The 20,396-nt window shown below is 38.1% G+C and overlaps 1 protein-coding gene across 1 annotated transcript in view; it reads left to right on the forward strand.

The window, feature by feature from the left end:
* The window catches only part of MPPED1 (metallophosphoesterase domain containing 1), a 66,617-nt gene that overhangs the window by 35,053 nt on the left and 11,168 nt on the right, over positions 1-20,396 (forward strand). Inside the window, exon 5 of the mRNA XM_071733263.1 lies at positions 19,492-19,607. Within this exon, the coding sequence (XP_071589364.1) occupies positions 19,492-19,607 (116 nt within the window). The remainder of the gene's footprint in view (positions 1-19,491; positions 19,608-20,396) is intronic.

The raw sequence follows: 20,396 nt of genomic DNA on the forward strand, positions 1-20,396 counted from the left end.
AGCATACATAAAAAATATTGTTGATTGCTATCACATCAGCCATTTCATATGCACCAGCTGTATTTGGATTGCTTTATCATGAAGAAAAGTAGTACTCAGTTTGATAAAGTTTTTGTGTTTTCTTGTAATGAATCATTCCTGTGACAAAATAATGTACTCGCGCCATGGGTATTGTTTATCAAATAATGATGGGAAAAAGATAATGTACTGCTTAAACTCTGAGCCAGGAGCAATACTCTAACATAGTCCATGTAGGATTTTTTCTGTCATTAAATATGTTTTCTATACCTAGTGATTTTATATAATTACAGGTTAATTTTATTGCAAGGGTTCATTGTTTTGACAATTTCCCTCCTATAGATATTTGAGGTTCTTTAGTGTACACAGGAATCATTTAACACAGCAAGCTTGTTTCAGCATTTGTTTAGGTTTGGTTTTTTTTTTTTTTTCAAGTATCCCTCAGAATCCTGGTTTCTATTAGCAAGTAAGCAATCCTTTCCTCAAGGTATAGTTGAGCTTCTAAACTAAAGAAATCAGTGGCAACCTATTATTTAATGGATTTTGCTCTGCTGCATAGAGTGAACACTTAGAATTCCTTGACAGTATGGGAGACAGATGGGCTTTGGCTTCCTGACCTTCATCTTGGACCTTGTATGTTGGACCTTGTATGTGTTGCCACTGTGTCTCTTACTTAATTTACATAGCTACTATGCTATTTCTGCTAACACTCCTGTAAACTGAGTCCTTTTTGAGCATTCAGTATACATTCAAATTATGAAAAAAAATTAAAAGGCAGGTTTTTAAGGTAATCTGTTATTCTTCATTTTAAAATCACATCAGGCTGGAATGTAGCAAACAAGTTGTCAAACCTGATGCATATACCCCAACGTGAATTTTTAGTGTGAATAAACTGTGAAATCTCTTTTAGATTCTTTTTTTTAAAATGAAAATTGGCATTTTCCCATTTGGTTACTTGAGATGGGTGTTAATTTTCTCTGAGCTTGTTACTCTACATTTGTCTACATTAAATAGCTTCCCTTCTAGATGCACCCTTCTCTCTCTCCCTCTTAGATTTCCAGATCTTTCTGGGATTTTTCAGCCTACCCACCTGCTGTGTTGTAGTTCATCTTCCTCTTGTGTCTCCTATGTGTTCAATCAATGTACAGTTTACTTCGTTTTCCAAATTATTAGGGAAGATATTAAATGTTATCAGTCCCAATATTAACTTCTGAGAAATGCCACTTGGCATCTCTTCCCATTTTGATGTTCAACTGTAAATACTGTAATTATGCTCTGTTTACAATATGTCTGGCAACTTCATATCTTCATTGCAATATTCCTACAAGGCACCATATTTCCAATGTCAGTAATAATTTTCCAGGAAGTAGAGTACCAAAAGTCTCATTAGAAAGTCTGGATAAATTACATTAAAGCAAAACACTATCTATAAAGTAGCTCTAAGTAGAGGCTACAGGAAACCATTTGAACTTTTTGTGTATTATTAGATCTTGAAAAATCTGTTGAGAAAACTTTTGTCCTCCCACTAACCCATAAATAATGTTTCTGTAAAATCAGATCTGCTGCCTTCCCTTGGTGCGCTAATCCTGTCATTTTGCACAAGTCGTCTAAGCTATCCAGCCTGCTCGTGAAAAAAAAAAAAAGATTGCTTTCCATCTTTTATGCATGTTCAGATTGTATCTGAACTTCCATACTACTTTTCACAGTGTTGCTAACTCATCTCTCACCCCCTTATCGTCCTGGAAGATGAACGTTATAAGGTCCTTTGAAGATCTTTGCTTGTGGGAGCAAGGCTTGATGGAAGTCTTCCAGGCAAACTCTTTTTTGTTTGTTTGTTATTTGGCAGTGCTGAATGAAGTTTCCATGCTAATTGATGCCATCTCCAGTGGAAACAACAGCAACAACAATAACAATAATAAGTCACTCGTCATTAATCTTAACAGAACAGAAGATGGAGAAGTAACAAATTCACATCATCCAGCCCACCAGTCAGAAAACATAGGAAGAGAGACAGCTAGTTTGTGTGGGTTAAACTAGTTGCCTGCTGGATTGAAGGCTATAGTTGGTCTATGCCTACTGATCACTACTGTTCCTTAGCATTTCTTTTTGTTTCTATAATTCATCCACCCTGAAAAGAGATGTTTGTCACAGCCTCTCTTGAAATCAGTCTCATTTTCTTTCTATGTCATAGTAATGTTATCTCAAAAAACCTAAGGAACTTTCAACTTTCTATGCTGAATCTTGTTTTGTCCTTGCATGGTGAAGGCAGTCTTTAGAAAATGCTTATGAACCTACTAAAAATATCAAAATCTACATGCCTTTTAGATCTCAGAATTCAATGAGAAAACTAAATTTCAGGCATTTGCTTGTTTATTATCCTGAAATCATTATTCCATGATTCTAGAATTCTAAAATAGTTTTCTTTCCCAGACTTGAGAATATGCATCTAGCTTTTTGAATGCATTTTTTTATTTGGAAAGCTCCCAATTATAATTTATGTTTGTTGTCCATACATGACTACTGAATGAAAAGGCAAGCTATCTAGAAATTAAAAGACTAGGGCCACAGCTAATGCCTTTCCATTTCTGGTTACAGCTCTCACTTTTTTTCTTACTTGACCCTTTGAAAAATAAGTACAAGTAAGTAGAAATATCCATCCTTTATAAAACAGGTCAATCAGTAGCTATAACAGAATCATAACTGGGTTGGAAAGGACCCCTGAGATCATCAAGTCCAACTCTTGATCCACTACCACTGTGGTTACCAGACCATGCCACTTTCAGTCTCTTCTTAAAAACATCCAGGGACAGAGAATCCACCACCTCCCTGGGCAGCCCATTCCAATGCCTGACCACCCTCTCTGTGAAGAATTTCTTTCTAATATCCAACTTAAACCTCCCCTGTCAGAGCTTAAGTCCATGCCCTCTTGTCTTACTGAGAGCTGCCTGGGAGAAGAGACTGACACCCCCCTGGCTCCAACCTCCTTTCAGGGAGTTGTAGAGAGTGATGAGGTCTCCTCTGAGCCTCCTCTTCTCCAGACAAAAGTTGTGAAGTACTTAGAGAAGGCTGGAGTAATGCCAACTAGCATTAAGTTTTTGTGTTTACCTGTAGCCATCTGTGTTTTTACATATGACATGGACACAATAAGATTGAATTTCTGCTTAAGATGTTGCAAAGTACACTATGAGAGCTTGATGATTTGAGTAACGTGTCAGTTCCTAAGGACTTTTACATATGTACCATTTGTGTGTGGTTAAATATTTTCAATAGGACTTGAGCATTTTGACCTCTTTTATGATCTTAAATGCAGTGGTTATTTTTAATTACATAGAATAAATGGGACATTGTTTTGTCTGAGAAACTAATACAGTAACTCATATAGACTCCAAGGACAAGATTTCAAGTGCCAGATTGAGCCTCTACTCACTAAAGAAAATGTTAACTGCCTTAAATTTGTATTAAGCTGGTATTATCATCAATGAGGGAGCAGCCATTTTGAAATGCAAGCTACAAAGCACAAATGCTGCTGTTTAAGAATTAGTATTTGTTACACTGGTAAATTGAACCACGGATTATCATTATAGATGATGAGGGAGAGGAGTATAAAAACATTAGCTACTTCATGGGAACTATTTTGGGAGCACCGAGATGTTAAAATGTGTCCAAAGCAATTCTAAATTTTAAGGGTAGCTAAATTTGGCCCAAGGGACTCATATTTTTGACAGTGTACCATGCAATGTTGCTGGATGAACAGGGCACCAGTAAGAATGCAGCGTGCTTCCTTCTAGTGTAGCCCAGATGTTAGGAACCTTTGAGCTTTTCTCCCATATAGAACCTGGAGATCATGTTTTTTTCATAAAAAGCTGGGGACAGGAAGATGCACTCTGGTTTAATCCCAGCAAAACCCAACACATGGCCAGAACATATTCACAGACTCGGAAGCAATCTTGTGTATGGAATAGCCATAGTTGCTGTGAAAACAAAGACTGTGGTTCCTCAATAGCATTTGTTGCAAAATGGAAAGCTTCTGGTTGGAAAGTACATTTAAACACCTTAACTTATTGTGTGCTGATATGATGAAAGTCAAACTGACTGGTTGCATATATCAAATAATTCTAGACAAGAATTCCGTATCCTGTGCTCTTGACTGCTAAGTCTTCCCAAAGATGATGCCATTCTCCAAAGGAAGTTTATTTTGTTTTTCAAAAGGTCTTAACATATAAGCAAAAGTAGAGCAAGCAGAAACACCTGAGAGGGGGTAGAGAATCCATCCTTAGGTATTTTCAAGACCTGGCTAGGCGGTTTTGGCTGACCAGATCTACTGGTGAGGAGTTGGCAGGGCTGTGGTAGATTAGCTTAAAATCTCCAAAGGTCCCTTTGAGCAATGTTTCTGTCATTCTGTCAGTCTCACTATTGAGCTAGAGCTAGATGTCAGTGCTCATTCCTGAAATGAACAGGTATCAACAAAGTCCTTTCAATAGGGAGCCTTGCTGTTGATATCAAAAGAGATGGTCCCAACAGGTGACTTGGGAAGTCAGCAAGCCAAGATAATAGTGGAAAATTGAACCTAGATTTGAAACAGAAGATCATTCCTGTATCATCAGGCTGGGTATTATCTCTATGAGGATGTCATTCATGGAACCATGTTAATAAATATTTAGAGAATTTTCAAGTTATAGATTTTCAGCCTTTATTAAAGTTCATTACTCTCACAGGTAGGAGTTTTAGCATTAGCTACATCTGGAATGAAGATAGGCTGTACAATCAACTTGTGCCTCTGCACTACTAAAGATTTTAATTGCACATTTACATATGGTGTTTGCCCAAAAAACCCTGATGCATTCAGTCCACAAGACTGCTGTGCTTGCTGAATGTGTATTACTTTTTTTATGGTCATTATTCAGAATTGCCTTGTAAAAATAAATTCCTGTAAAGATGCACATACATTTTTATATCAGCATGTGAACACCTCTCAGAGATTCATACTTACATGTGTGATCCTGAGTGTTGCTATGTCTGCTTCTCTGCTTCCACAGGGTTCCAATAATGGACTTTGCCCTACTGCATGTTTTTCACATTGATTTTTTTGCAAGTCAATGAGTAAGTAACTTGGCTCTCCGTTCTCCAGTTGCATGCCACAAATGATGGCAGGATGTGAAGGCTAAGGAATATAGCCCTGATCAATAATCAGAAGCTTGTATCTGGCAGAAGTTGTACTAGCTATTCCTTCAAAGTCTAGTATTGCACCTCTGCCTCAAATTCATTAAAAATATGTGCAACTGCTGAGGAACAGGTATTGTGTGTGTATGCTTTGATCTTGTGAAAAGTGGCAGGAATTCCAGTGTAATTTTCTGTTAAAAAGTGGATTATTGTGCATGAATGGCAGGGTAAGAGTACACATATTACCTCAAATGGCAAGAGAAATGAAAGTGGCAGAAGGAAAACACCTTCCTAGCCACTGAATTTCCATAATACTTCTAAGCAGCTCTGCAGGAGTTTGGTCCTCGTTCTTTCAAACAAGTTTATAAGGTAGGAGAGCATTTTATCTCTTCAAGTGCTTTTTTTCATTTTCCACAATGTGGGAAAGGAAGGGACAATCAAAGCCCTCTTGCCAAATAGATGACAATTTCATTATTCTAAATGACATATTGCCCTGGATAGCTTAAAGAAGCCCTTTAGTATGAGATTGCCTCCAGACTCATTATCCAGAGAGTGGATTTTTGCTTGGCTTTGATTATCTGGAGGGATCTATTCCTGTGAAACAGAACCTCATTTTTCTTTTTGCAGAACTAGTTTTTCTCTAGTGTCTATGTATTCACATTTCCTCCTTCATTCCTTTCTTATAGGCCATCTGGAACTTTAGAAACTTTCATTTCCCAGTCAGGGAAAATAGGAGAGCAAAGATTAATATCAGCCTAGAAAGACATTTGTGACCATTTGTCCTGAAGTGACAGACACCCAGTCTGGACTCCTGGATTTTTGTAGCTCTTTTCAGTGCTTTGTTGAGACTCCTGCATGTTTACATGTGGTTCAACAGCTCTTGCACAATGTTGTTTGGATAATGGGAGCTGAGTGAAGACAGCTAGGGGTGTGTATGTGCAGGGTGTTTTTTTCTGCTTAAGTATTTTTTTGCTCAGCTTAGTACTCTGGGTCAGATCTCTGGCTATGTCAGAAAAGATGGCTGAATTCCTTCCACTGTAAAAGACATCAACCTGTAGGTTGCAATAGTATCAGCCACCAGCTCAACCCAAAGCTGCCTTAACAGAAGGCTTATTCTCCAAATCATCATCCCACTTTGGTGTGAGGGCAAGAAGTTTGTTCTAATGTGTCAGACATTTTCTTGGTACCTGGACTACTTCACTATGTAGTCAAGTGTCTTTAAACAAGCTATATAGTTCAATAAGATCAGTAATGCTTAGCTTTAGGTGTCTCTCTGATGTATTATTTTCTTGTCTGATTTTTTTTCATCACTAAATAGATGACTTTGTAATAGTCCTCAAATATTCTCTCTCTTCTGTGTGTCTGTGTGCACATCTTCACTTTGGACAGAAAGACTGGTGACTTCCAGGTGTAACTGGGGTAGTTTTAAAGAGCATGCAAAGGGCAAAATGAGGCAGATATGGTTTTGTCCCACACAGAAGCCACCCATACCCCAGGTCTCCGTTTCAGTGCCTTCCTCCTCCATCTTCTCAAGAACAGCTATAATAGTATCTTTCATTCCTCACTGAACTTGGTTTCCATCAGTAAAATAATGTAGCAAAGATTTATAGGTTGATTTCATGAGAGGGACACGCTTTCATTTTGCAAGTGATGAATCATCTAGTGTTTACTTTCCCAGACCTTGTACAAATCTTTACAGTCATTGAGGTGAACATCAATTAAAATGAAAATGTATTAAAATAATATATTGACTTCATTTAACATAATGTACCTCCCAGATTGGGAGTGTAGTTTCCAGATAGAGCAGCAGCAATACAAGATGTTATATTGCAGGTTTCATTCCCTCTGAAATTTACAGAAAATTGTAACTTCTGTTTCAAAGTGAACACTCTGATTTATAGTTCTTATGCCCTCTTTCAGACCTCAAAAAAAACTATTCAGTGCCTTGCACATGACTAAAATATATAGATACTCAAAAATTTGTGTTACTGGACAAAACCTTACTAGAAGTAAAACACCCGATCCTCCTGCATTCTCTTCTTGCTACACTCTCAAAAGAAAGAAAGAAAGACAAAGTGCAACTACATCTGTACTGTTTTCTAAAGCAAGAGATACCACTCTAAAATTTTTGGAAATGTCATATTAAATAGATTTTTGAGCAGGTGGCTTGTTTTCAAGTGCTTGTTCGCATGTTTAGCTCAGTCAGGGCTACAGTTTTGTATGGGTGGATGTGGAAATCCTGGATGTGGACATATTACAGAGGGCTGGGTTTTAGTTGCTCAGAGGTTCGTTTCTCCCAAACCATTTTTAAAGTTTGGAACTATTTGGAGCTTTTTTAATTAATGACTTTGAGGCAGGCAATATAAGTGAGTAATTTAGATAGACTGACTTGGTTCTTGAGGATAATGAAAATCATGAGCGAGAATAATAAACTCATTATTCAGAATAGATGCATTTCAAGTTTCAGAAATTCTGGGGAGAAGGTTGGTGTCTAAGCCTACCTGATGTGGCTGCATCACTATGGTTAGAATGCTAATGATTTATTTCAGGCATTCAGTAAACAGTGGTTAAGATGTGACAGACATTTAAGAAATAGCAACATGTTTCTCTCTTCTTAAACTCTCTTCTAGAATGAAAGCAAAATTCATCATCGTGTTAAAATATATTAATTAACCATCTGAGGAACATAGATATAGGTTTAATTGTATTTTAATAGAATGCTGGAGTGATATTTTAATTTCCTCTTTCATACTTAGCAGAAAACATTTTCCGTTTTTGAAAGTGCTGTTTCTAAAAACACTTAACATCACAATACACTATGGTTTAGTTGCAGCATATGGAAGATTGCAACAATGTTTTTTCCTGCAAAATGATGTTGATCTATTAAATCCAGCTGTTGAGGGAAGTGTTTGGGAGAAACAAAAGATTCTGAACTCCTGAAGTGTGAAAGGTTTTCCAGAGGCAGAAGGTGAGACTAAGAATGTATTCTGGCTCTTTTAACATCAGAAACAGATCACAGGATCGTTTCTCTCCTCTTTATTTATTTATTTTTTTTTAAACCAATGGCACTTTGCTAAAAATGGCACTTTGCATTTCATTTGATGAAGACATTTTAGAAAACATTTTCTTTACATGACTCGGAAGGCCAGGAAATGTGTGTCTCATTCAGAAGACATGACTTAAACAGGTGCTATTGCTCACATGAGCAATCATACTGAATTCAGGGGAGGTCTTTTTAATGAAAACTGCAGCACAAATTAAGTGACTAAAATGAATTAGCAAGAATCATTAACATTGCTGGAAAAAAAAGCTGTATGTAACAAAATAAAAATTTCTCTGATTAAGGTGAATTTTCTAGAGCCTGTTAAAGGAGCGTGGTAGTTGTTTAACTAATTAAAGTCTGCCCTAGGTATTTGTGTGAATGAAAATATATACTGAACTACACATATCGTAGCCCATAAATATCATCCAAGTAAGACCAGTGTTATAAATTGCATGCTCCTAAGAAATTTAATTTGTCCATTTTCCACAAATAGAGAGACTTTTAAAAGTCTTGAATATCCTTTCCTTTCCTTTCCTTTCCTTTCCTTTCCTTTCCTTTCCTTTCCTTTCCTTTCCTTTCCTTTCCTTTCCTTTCCTTTCCTTTCCTTTCCTTTCCTTTCCTTTCCTTTCCTTTCCTTTCCTTTCCTTTCCTTTCCTTTCCTTTCCTTTCCTTTCCTTTCCTTTCCTTTCCTTTCCTTTCCTTTCCTTTCCTTTCCTTTCCTTTCCTCTCCTCTCCTCTCCTCTCCTCTCCTCTCCTCTCCTCTCCTCTCCTCTCCTCTCCTCTCCTCTCCTCTCCTTTCTCCTTTCTCCTTTCTCCTTTCTCCTTTCTCCTTTCTCCTTTCTCCTTTCCTTTCCTATTTCTTCTCCTTTCTCCTTTCTCCTTTCTCCTTTCTCCTTTCTCCTTTCTCCTTTCTCCTTTCCCCTTTCCTTTCCTTTCCTTTCCTTTCCTTTCCTTTCCTTTCCTTTCCTTTCCTTTCCTTTCCTTTCCTTTCCTTTCCTTTCCTTTCCTTTCCTTTCCTTTCCTTTCCTTTCCTCTCCTTTCCTCTCCTCTCCTCTCCTCTCCTCTCCTTTCCTCTCCTTTCTCCTTTCTCCTTTCTCCTTTCTCCTTTCCTTTCCTATTTCTTCTCCTTTCTCCTTTCTCCTTTCCCCTTTCCCCTTTCCCCTTTCCCCTTTCCTTTCCTTTCCTTTCCTTTCCTTTCCTTTCCTTTCCTTTCCTTTCCTTTCCTTTCCTTTCCTTTCCTTTCCTTTCCTTTCCTTTCCTTTCCTTTCCTTTCCTCTCCTTTCCTCTCCTCTCCTTTCCTCTCCTCTCCTCTCCTTTCCTCTCCTTTCTCCTTTCTCCTTTCTCCTTTCTCCTTTCTCCTTTCTCCTTTCTCCTTTCCTTTCCTATTTCTTCTCCTTTCTCCTTTCTCCTTTCTCCTTTCTCCTTTCTCCTTTCTCCTTTCCCCTTTCCTTTCCTTTCCTTTCCTTTCCTTTCCTTTCCTTTCCTTTCCTTTCCTTTCCTTTCCTTTCCTTTCCTCTCCTTTCCTCTCCTCTCCTTTCCTCTCCTCTCCTTTCCTCTCCTTTCTCCTTTCTCCTTTCTCCTTTCTCCTTTCTCCTTTCTCCTTTCTCCTTTCTCCTTTCTCCTTTCCTTTCCTATTTCTTCTCCTTTCTCCTTTCTCCTTTCTCCTTTCTCCTTTCTCCTTTCTCCTTTCTCCTTTCCCCTTTCCTTTCCTTTCCTTTCCTTTCCTTTCCTCTCCTCTCCTCTCCTCTCCATCAGAACATGTCATAGGGTTTTATATTTCTGTATGTGAGTGAGGATTTGGATTTTGTTGTTTTGTTGCAAATGTTTCTAGCTTTAGTTAAATTAGAAGTCAAAAAATATATTGCTTTAGCTTAATTAGCTTGGAAGAAAAAAGTCCTTTCTTAGGCAGTAATTATTAGTTTTATGTTATTAAAAGGAAGTAGTTCACATTCAGTTACTTAGCAGAAATAATTGAATCTTCTGATCAAGTAAACTAACTCACTTTGGCTTCAGCTGGTTTTTAATTTAAGACCTATAGAAGAGGAGACCTGTAATCTCTCTACAGGGAACTGGCTTCACTTTCCTGCAGTTCATAAACCACAAGAGTGAAATTGCAATCCCCCACAGCAGTTTTCTCTCTATTTTTCACATGTGCTTGAAAGTTTAATTTTATGAGAAAGAGCCGATTTTAATGTTTAAAGTGCTTTTTTGTTGCTGTTTTGATGCTTTTTTCCCCATTTTTTTCTTGAACAAAAGGCCTAGCAGCTCTATCTGTAGTCTGGGCTGTAGTCTCAGACAGCAGCAATTTCAGGATGTTTCAAAGATGTAAACACAGTTGGGTACTGTGATGAGCCCTTTGGCAATATTCCAAGAGAAACACAAATAGCTAACTAGTTTGGAGCAGCTCTACATGGAGCTGATTCTCAGCTGAAGTAAACTGGCAGAGCTCCACCAGCTTTTGAGCCATTTACACCTGGTGAGAATCAGCCTCCCTGCTTCACAGTAGCTTGTATGTGTGTGTTTTTCCTAGGTTTTTACACAGTAAATCTGTTACTACATCAAGAACTAGATGGTGAGTTTATATTGTGCTCTATGTGAAGTAGAGCCACCATCACAAGAACTAATTGTAACAGTTAGCTGAGTATTTCTTAAGGGGAAAAGTAATTTACCACTTGTTGTGAAGCTGTTTAACATCAGAACACTTCCTCTGGATTTGTTGTTTGTAAATTAACTTTATATAATAAATTAGCATTGTTTAATATGACTTAACATGAAAAATTTTTTCCTTAGTAAGAAATTGGAATAAATTGGAACCAGCATTGAAACAGAGGGCTGCATCTGCGTGTATCAAATCTTTCTAGCTTCATATTTTATATAGCATAAGTAAATTTTTTTTAAGGTTATCTCAGAATTTTTGGTTAGCTGAATGAGCATCCAGGTGTTAAAGCTGTACCTTTTTTTAGATAGAAAGGTACATTGTAGCAGTTGGTTTTCACCACTATACTGTGGGATGAATTTAGGACTGCAGGAAAACATGAATTTGGAATTTGGGATTGCTTGGATGTTGTTCACTTCAGATAGAATCATGGCACATGAAGTATCAGTATGTGCTTTTTTAAAGAAGAATTAAGTTCATCTGTTGCTAAATTGAAAATGCTAAAAATAATACACTTCATGCATATATGCACACATGCTGTATTCCTTTATTAGTTTTGGAAGCATTTTCATGCTTGTTTAACTCAAAATGATTTTGAATTTTCCAAGGGAAAGAAGGTAAAAAAAAACCCAACAACAACAAAAAAGAAAAAAAAAACAAAAAGGAAGGAAAAATAAAAAAGAACCGACAGACAGTTAGTCCATATGGCCTAATTTCTTCTAGTATTTTGAGAAAAGAATGTAAACCTGGTAAGTTACTAAACTGAGTAGTGGCTACTGTGAGGAACGTTTCCTTGATTCTCAGTCCTCCTAATACACATCTTAGGTGTTTTAGTCATGCTCCATCTAAGAGAATTCCTTCAGGAGCTGGATTGTAAAAAAACCCACAAGTATTGTGTCTCCAGTTAAAGGGATATGTCATCTCCTTGGTTAACAAACTTCTGCAAAGTCTTAGAGGACTACAGTGAACACCGACTAGCTGAACATGTGTGAACATGTGTGAATAATATTATTTTTCTTTATCTGTCTGGTCATTTGGTAGTAAAGAGCTGTAATGATGCCATGCACAGACAGGTCTCAAATTATTTTTCATTACCAACTGGCCCATCTGTGGCAAGTTTCACATTTAAAATGAGCTGGTGACTGTACTGTGGAAAGAGAGGCTGTTATCTCTTCTGTCTTAACCCTTCTTCTTTCTCTGGCTATCCACTGTCAGTATTTGAAGTACAGTCTGGATAATTTGGCCTTACCTGTATTTTTGCATATTGAGAATCAGAGAGACTGAGGGAACAGACAGAAATCAGGAGCTCATGCCTTAGATTGTGCAAGACCTACACCATGCATTAAATCCATAGGACTGTACTGAAAATTTGTACAGTTCTGTATCTGTACCCTCATACCTATTATCATTTAGCTCCCATCAGAATGAAAGAAACTATTTGCATTTGGTATTGGCATGTTTAAATTCAGTCTTTCATTAATTTTTCGCCTTACCTGTTATCTTCTGTTTTCTGTTATGAAGATCAAGTAGATTTAATTTTATTTTTCATTGTTTTATAAAAGATTAATGTTTAGAAATGATCAGTTCCTATTAGTCACAGCTCATTCTTTCTTCTTTTCAGTCAGAGATGTATGAAACCTTTTCCTAAACAAAGGGTGAATGATTTCATGTGTAACTCAAGTCGCAAAAGAAATAATTACTGGCAAGGGGCCGTATTCTGATTTTTTACCCTCCTTTCCTTTTCTGAGAATAATATTTTAATTTGATTCAGAGTTTCAAGAGCAAAAACCTTGTAAAGCAAGTCAGCCAAATAATCAAGAACATCACAAAGTTACCCATGGAAGAAATGTCTGTTGTAGTCAGCAGATGCATTGAGGATCTGAGTTCATTTTGCTTCTCTCTGCACCCTCCTGAACTAACACTGTGCAAGCCATCTCATGTCTTAGCACCTACATTCCCCTCCCCTCTGCTTTCTCTTTCCACCTGCTGAGCTGTGCTTTGTGGCCATGTGTTCCAGGGGATAATCTTATATGAGATTAACCATCATTTGCATTTATTATTTTTAAGTAGAAGGCCTTAGCTTTTATTTTAAAAAGCCCTGGTTCCCATATTATGAATGAGTGAATCTGTTTCTTTTTTGTGTAATTTAATTATTTTCATATGCTGCTTCCTTATTTCTGCTCTAAAATTATACCATCCTTGTCTCTCTCTCACATGAATTTAGTCATCATACTCCTCAAAACTTCTGAAACTTGTTTGTCTTTAAATCTCAGTTACGCTGCTAATGCTCAGATGCTAAAATGTTGAGTGGTGCTTTGAAGCCTATAAACAAACAGTGCCCTGCCTGCCTTGTCTCTACTGGCCTAATAGCTGCTTTCCTGCCTGCTTTGGATGGTCCTCTTGAATGAGAGAAGACAAGACAAAGAGATGAGTGTTGTGTTATGTCACAACTACTTTAGATGTAGAAATAGCAAATACTTCACACACACAAAAAAGTCAACTATCAGTCCTTGCTTGGATTGATCAAAAAGCAGTATAAATATTCAGTTAACTGGATTGTTACTGAGGAAAGGCTAAAAAGGCAGTTCAACAAATTATTCTTTCCCTCTACTCTGCGCTTGTGAGACCCCACCTTGAATACTGTATCTGGTCCTGGTATCCCAACCATAAGAAGGACATAGATCTGTTGGAATGAGTCCCAAGGAGGGCCACAAAGATGATGCAGGGGCTGGAGCACCTCTGCTACAAGGAGAGGCTGGCAGAGCTGGGATTGTTCAGCCTGAAGGGAAGACTCTGGGGGCACCTTACGTCTGCCTTCCAGTACCTGAAGGGAACATACAGGAAGGCTGGAGAAGGGCTTTTCATATGATTGTCCAGTGATAGGACAAGGGGAAACTATTTTAAACTGAAGGAGAATATGTTTAGACTGGATATTAGGAAGAAGTTCTTTGGTACAAGAGTGGTGAGACTCTGGAACAGATTGCCAGAGAAGTGGATGCCTCTTCCCTAGAGATGTTCAAGGCCAGGCTGAATGAGGCCTAAATGAGAGGCAACCCTGCCCATGGCAGGGAGGTTGGAGTAGATGATCTCTAAGGTCCCTTCCAACCTAAGCCATTTTATGATTCTGTGATTCTATGAAATGCAGTGACAGGGCATGTAACTATATGAATACCTAAAGGATGGAAAGAGCAGGCAGACAAGGAAGGTATACAGTGTATATAGTACTGTATACCCACGTTCACAGGTCTGTAGCTTGTTATTAGAGATTAAATTAAGACCAGGAAAATGTAGACCTAATGTCCAACAGTGGCCTTTCTTGGTCTGGGAATCGAGATGTGTTAAAGAGTTTTGCCTGTGATTGACACTGCTGAATCTGACTGCTTTTTGGTGCTCCATGACCCTTTACTGGCCACTAGGATGACTTTCAGCGTGTATATTCTAATATTCTAAATGTTAAGTATGTGTAGCTCAGCAATTATCTGGAAGGGACATAGAAATGAGAAGACTGATTTGGTCCATTCTTTTCCCACTGAGCTTCTTTAGTCGGTAGCCAATATCCATTTATTTTCCTGTCTGAGAAAATGGCAACTGTTACTGAGGAAAGAGTAGACCAAGTTACATGTTTACATGTGTTTGTGAACCTTTGAAATTTATTTTGTAAGCAGAGGAATTCCAGCAAGAGAACTTGCCTTTTAGCTGCAAAAAAGGTTTCTGAAGGAAACTTCATGGAATAGAGGAGGTGCAGTGATCTGCCTGTGAAGTTTTAGTTCTGTGCTTTTGGCTGCTAAGGTGTTTTTGAGGTGCTGCCCACCAGTCCCTTTGATACGCTAATGGCTATTCAGTCAGTTCCCAGCCAAAGTTCTCCTTGGGTATTGTGCTGTGCAAGGGAGTTTTCCCTTGAAGTCAAAGAGAGTAATTGCCTGCCTACTGGTGGCAGGATTTGTCTTGCTCAACTGGACAACCTAGCTGCAGCAGATGCAGTAAATCTTGCCATCCTGAAGTCCTTGTGGTAGGTGGCACCCTGCAAGCACCATGGGTGGGAATATTTCTGGCTGCCTGCCATGTTCATCTTTAGCCAATGACCAAGTACTGTGGAGGGTCCCCTTGAGCTGGTAACTGCACAGAGAGGAAAGAATCCCTTCTTTCACTTAAAATGTTTAAATTTAATCAAGGTAATCCAGAATGAGATTTCACTGTCCGATTGCTAGTAATAGGAAAATCCACACACATTGATAATTTTCCCGAGTCAGGTACCCCTTCTTGTGTTTTTTGTGTGTCTGCTGTGTAGATTGAGATGGATACCAGTGGTTTAAAAATTGAAAACCTTAAATTTTCATGTAAATTACGGGTCAAATCTGTATCATGCATCACTGCCCTTTACAGTAAATCACATATAAAACTAAGTTATGCCCCATTTAAATGACAAAAGAGTTCTTGGACCACATGGTAGCTCTTTCCCCTAGTAGCTGCATAAAAGAAGAAAAACTAATAAATAATTAAGGCGGTAATATGTTTGACCACTTTTTTTCAGTATGACTTTTTTCTGTTATTATTGTAATAGAAATGCTTCTTTCAAAGACAACTAAAGCACTAATGATAGCTAAGAAGGTCGTTCTTAGGAGGTTAAACTGGTTTAATTAGAATTTATGAGAAGTTTACTATAAGAGTGCAGAAAGATGTTAAGGGGTTAACCTATAAGAGATTACATTGTAGTCAGTGTTCTGTTAAAGTTTGAATTAATTTTTCCCATGGGTTTTTCACATTCTAATTTTCAACTAAATGAGACATCTGTTTCAGAAAAGGAAAATTTGCTATGGTTGTCATAGCAACTATCATTCTGTAAGAAAATTATTCCAATGGTTACTTTAGAACAGAAAGATAGAAATTCAGTACATAAAGCAACATCCGATTGCTAGCACAAATTCTGATATTTCAGCTTTTTTTGTTGTTGTTGGGTAGAGTATTTGACCTCCAAAACTTGTTCATATGTTTTTAACATAAGGTAAATTGTGCTGTAAACAAATTAACTTCCAATACATTTTCCCCCTAGAGCACTATATGTAGACAGTCATTATTCTTATCATAATAATAATACCATAGAATTTCTGAAGTCTGTGGAGAGACTCTAACTGTTTGCTATAGGAACATAAGACTTAAATCAAAAGTACATTTCTACATGAGTGCTTTACTTTGGAGGTAAAATACATTTATTATGTATGTCTTTAATTGCCAAGTACATTTTTTGGGTTTTTTGTCTTTGCAAACAGCAAGTTTTTCTCTTGTAGAACATACAAGACAGTATTTCCTTCTTAAAATATCGTTGAAAAGAAACTTATAAAAAACTTGTACCTGTCCTGAATAAGCATTAACAGGGGATCTAGAAATTAAGTGCTTGACATGTAGACTTTAACTTTGCTTTCAGGCTCCATTATAAATGGATATTTTTGACAAGTTTGTCTTTGCACGATAACCAGGTCAAAGACTGTTAGTGGGCATTAGAGAAGATTTTTTTTTTCCCCAGGTTCAGAAACTTTGATGATTGTTTTGCAATACATTTTCAGAAGAAGGCACTTCAAGATTTGTAAAATCCCCATGCATGTGTAAAGATGGTTTTGCTTTGAGGGTGGGGGTACTGAAGTGTGTGATTCATCTTCTCTCAGATGTAAAGCACACCAGCATCCTCCAGTGAATCCTCTCTTGGACTTCAGATTTTTTATTTTTTCATTTGCCAGAAATATTCCAGACATTTATTTCCATCTCAGGATTGTCACAAAAGACAGCATAATGGCAAATCACACAAGTTGTAACATCTCTCTTTCACAAAAGAACAGCTCCAGCATGCATAACTTACTGGCCCTGTGCTCGGGCGGCTACACGCTGCAGTCACCACAAAGGAGGGAGGGGAGGAAAGGAGGAGGGGAGGGAGAAATGGGGGAAAGTGCTTCTTGTCTTAATAAGCAGATCATGTCTATTCATAAGGGGAAACAGGCTTTTTAAGAAGTGGACGTCTACAGGCTGGCCCTAGTAGAGGCAGACAGGGACTGTCACAGCTGCATGTGCCATTTGTGGTCATTCGGATTGCAGCAGGGTTAAGCTGACTCCTGGCGAGACCTGTGACAATCACGGTTATTTCTTTTTAAAAATGCTTCATTGTATCCTTAAAATAATTATTGCATAGGGTTTTTTTTACCTTTTCTTCTTGGATAAATATTGATCTTTATCCTTAGTTTCTTTCTCGGGGCATGGAGTGTCCACAGCCCATCCTGCTGTGGTGAAGGACAACACCTTTCTTTGCTCTCCCCTCAGAACCTAGGGACAATGCTGTCCATGCCCAGCAGAACGGGGGTGGGCAAGGGATGGTAGCAGGGGCCTGTATTCACTGAATCTTTCAGTGGCTTTAAAAGCATGGTTTACTATTCCTGTACTTTGTTTGCCTTCTATTTACCCTTACAAGTATTTTCTGTCGGTGAGGTTTTGCTCCTGGAAAACTTGCTCTGGGCCTAAAGACAATTTGCCAAACAGTTGAATATTTTCATCCTGGTGAAGAAAGATACTTGGCATGTAAGATGTGGAACACAATCCCAAGGCAAGGATGATGGGATGGGGAGTTAAGAAAAAATCTAACCTCTGTATATTTTTATAAAGCCTCCCAATTCTGTAATAGCTGAGCACCTTGTAGACTCCCGTTTATTTTCACAGAATTGCTGGGATATTAAAACTCCCATTCTGTCAGTGGTGAGCTGTAGATAGAGACAGGCTGATCAGACTCTCACAGACTGGTTTTGTTCTGCATGGCAGTGTGATACAGGAATTTCTCTGCTAGTTCACTGCTAAATAAGCCAGTAACTGTACCATGAGTTGCCACTCCAGCAGTAGGAATGTGAGAAGTCATGTACCTGTAAGCCAGGTGCTGTTCTGCCTGTCAGGAAAGGATGCTGAACAGGTAGGCAGAAAAGCATGTTTTCATATCCCTGATATAGGCATATGTGTCTTTGTCAGCCAGCCACCCTGGTCTCAGCAACCTGAGTCAAAACAAGATTTCTGCTTCATTGCTGCTGCTATTAGCATCCCTTCTTTACACACCTTCACCTCCCTCATCACAGCTTCTGGAGGCTGGGATGTATTTCTGGTTCCAGTGGCAGATGTACAAAGTTTCAGCTTTTTTTCTTTTTTTCCCCCCTGGGCACCTGTTTATTAAGATCCTGGCTAACCAGGGTGCTGTGTGATGGAGAGCTAGGAATCAGGCTCTTAGCCATGGACACAGAAAACCCTTCAGTCTTCTGCTTAGAAAAGCTGAGGATTTTTTTTATCTGTAGAAGAAAGGCAGGAAACATTTTGCAAAGCCCTCTTCTTGCAGCAGAATTTACTTCCCTTGAGTAAGCCATATCCTTTTATATTCTAGGAAGCTCTGTTTTTTAAGCTGTTTTCAATAGACATGCTTTACAGCAGGAAAAGTGGGAGATACATCATCATGAAGATTGCAGACATGCTAATTTTTGAAATGTTAGTCAAGCATCAGTAATGGAAGAGGATGAATAATAGCTTTATGGGCATCTTCTTTTGTCTTTGCCATATACAGTGTAAAGAGGAATTCAGAGAATTTGAAAAAATTCTTTCTGCCTTTTGATGTGATGAGGGAGTGTAAAGCTTTCCTCAACAAAGTACCATCTCAAAGAGAACTCTGGTTGATGTGTATGTATTTATAAACACTAAGGCTGCAATTACCATAAACCTTATTAAATCACAGCAGCCTATTTGTTATTCTCCAAATATGGATATGGCCAGAACACGTCAGTCAAAAAATTATTAAAAAATCCCAACCTAAAACTAACCCCTCAATTTTATGACCCAGAATTAGAGCATAGTCATCAAGACATAATTTACCACTGTGATATAATTGCTGTGAAATACAGTTTTTTAATTAATGGGATGGCAAGATACGGATGAGTTGTGTTCTGACTGGCAGTGTTACAGTCCCACTGCTCCATGATGAGCTGGTCTATAAATATATATTTTTAAATGTAAATGCCCATCTGATAAGAAATCCTGAATATGGAAAGTCTTACTTAAAAGCAAGTCAACACACCAGAGGACAGAAGAAAATCTTATATGAGAAAAGAAGCACTATACTTGTTCTGATGGGGAAATAAATCCAGCATAGGTGATGTCTCCAGCTTTGGAGTAGGATCTGTCCTTGTGCCTGGTCTGTCCTTTCCCAGCTGGTCATAGGCTAAGGGCCAAACACCATGTGACACAAATATTCACACCTGGGTATCTGAAACAGGTGTTCAAGATGTAGGAGTCTAGCAGGCTAATCCACACATGCAGATCTTGGTATACAGGTTTTGTAAGAGTTACTTTTTACCTAGTTAGTGGAGTACTTTGAATACTTTACTGTATGCTGCCTACTGAAAATGGTAAGGCTTGTGCTGATTTGCCACACGTGAAATATTACAGTTTGTATGGAAAGAGGGTTTTACTGTGCACAGAAAGAAGAAAAATGAATGTTAATTGTGTCTCCAGATTCCGTGCTAGTGGAGTCAATCTCCATATTTTAATTAGATAACCAGTACATGGAAGTAGCACTGAAGACATTCTCCTCCTCTCTTGGCAGGCAACCTTGGTTTTATGGCTGGGGCTTTAATCTTCCACGAGGCCAAGCACTATTAGAGAAATGGAACCTTATTCCAGATGGAATAGATATTCTTATAACACATGGACCACCTCTAGGTAAGAAAATACTAGTGCTCTTAGCTGTGTATTTCAGATGATTTTGCAGTAACTGATGACTCTCCTTAGACAAAGAGTGCAATCCTGACCTTTAAAAGTCAAAAGAAACATCCATACTGATTTCAGTAGCACCAGGGCTTCAGATCAGTTTTATGTTTTGTGATTACCTATGCTCAGCAGCTGAGAAGTAAATAATGGCTTGAAAAAAGAAAACCTTACCACATAAAGCCTTAGTGAGCTTTCTAAATAAGCAAGCTCTAGTTTTCCTGTTTATTTTTCTGCTCTGCCATGGGTAAAATCAGTAAATTTAAAGCATGGAGCCTGCTTTAGGAGAAAGCAGGTTTGGTTTTTTTAACACTGTCTTTCTGCCTCACTTGCAGTAGCATTATTGCACCAACAAGTACCTGGAGTCAGTATTTTTTCTTAGTATACTGACTTGTTTCCTCTTCTGCCACACAAACTCAAGTGCTGTCATTGTTTGCCTGTTCTTTGGACAGTGTAGGTAAATTACCTGTCTTCAATACAGTCTGGCAACGCTAATGAATCAACAAGAAACTGTGTTGTATTTGTATTTTACAAATAATTCTAAAGGTGATATAAAAACCAGGAGAGATTTCTTACGTTCCTAGATAATAGTCAAATTATCTGTGTTATTGAAATAATATAATGACAGAAACGTGTCCAGATTCAGTAAAAGCTCAAGGCTTTTAATGTGTTTTTCAACATATTTAACACATAGAAATGTAAATGCCCATCTTTAGTACTTTATGCAACAATGTGTTTAACTCT

The sequence above is a fragment of the Heliangelus exortis genome, chromosome 1 (genome assembly GCF_036169615.1).
Source record: "Heliangelus exortis chromosome 1, bHelExo1.hap1, whole genome shotgun sequence".
Classification (NCBI taxonomy): domain Eukaryota; kingdom Metazoa; phylum Chordata; class Aves; order Apodiformes; family Trochilidae; genus Heliangelus; species Heliangelus exortis.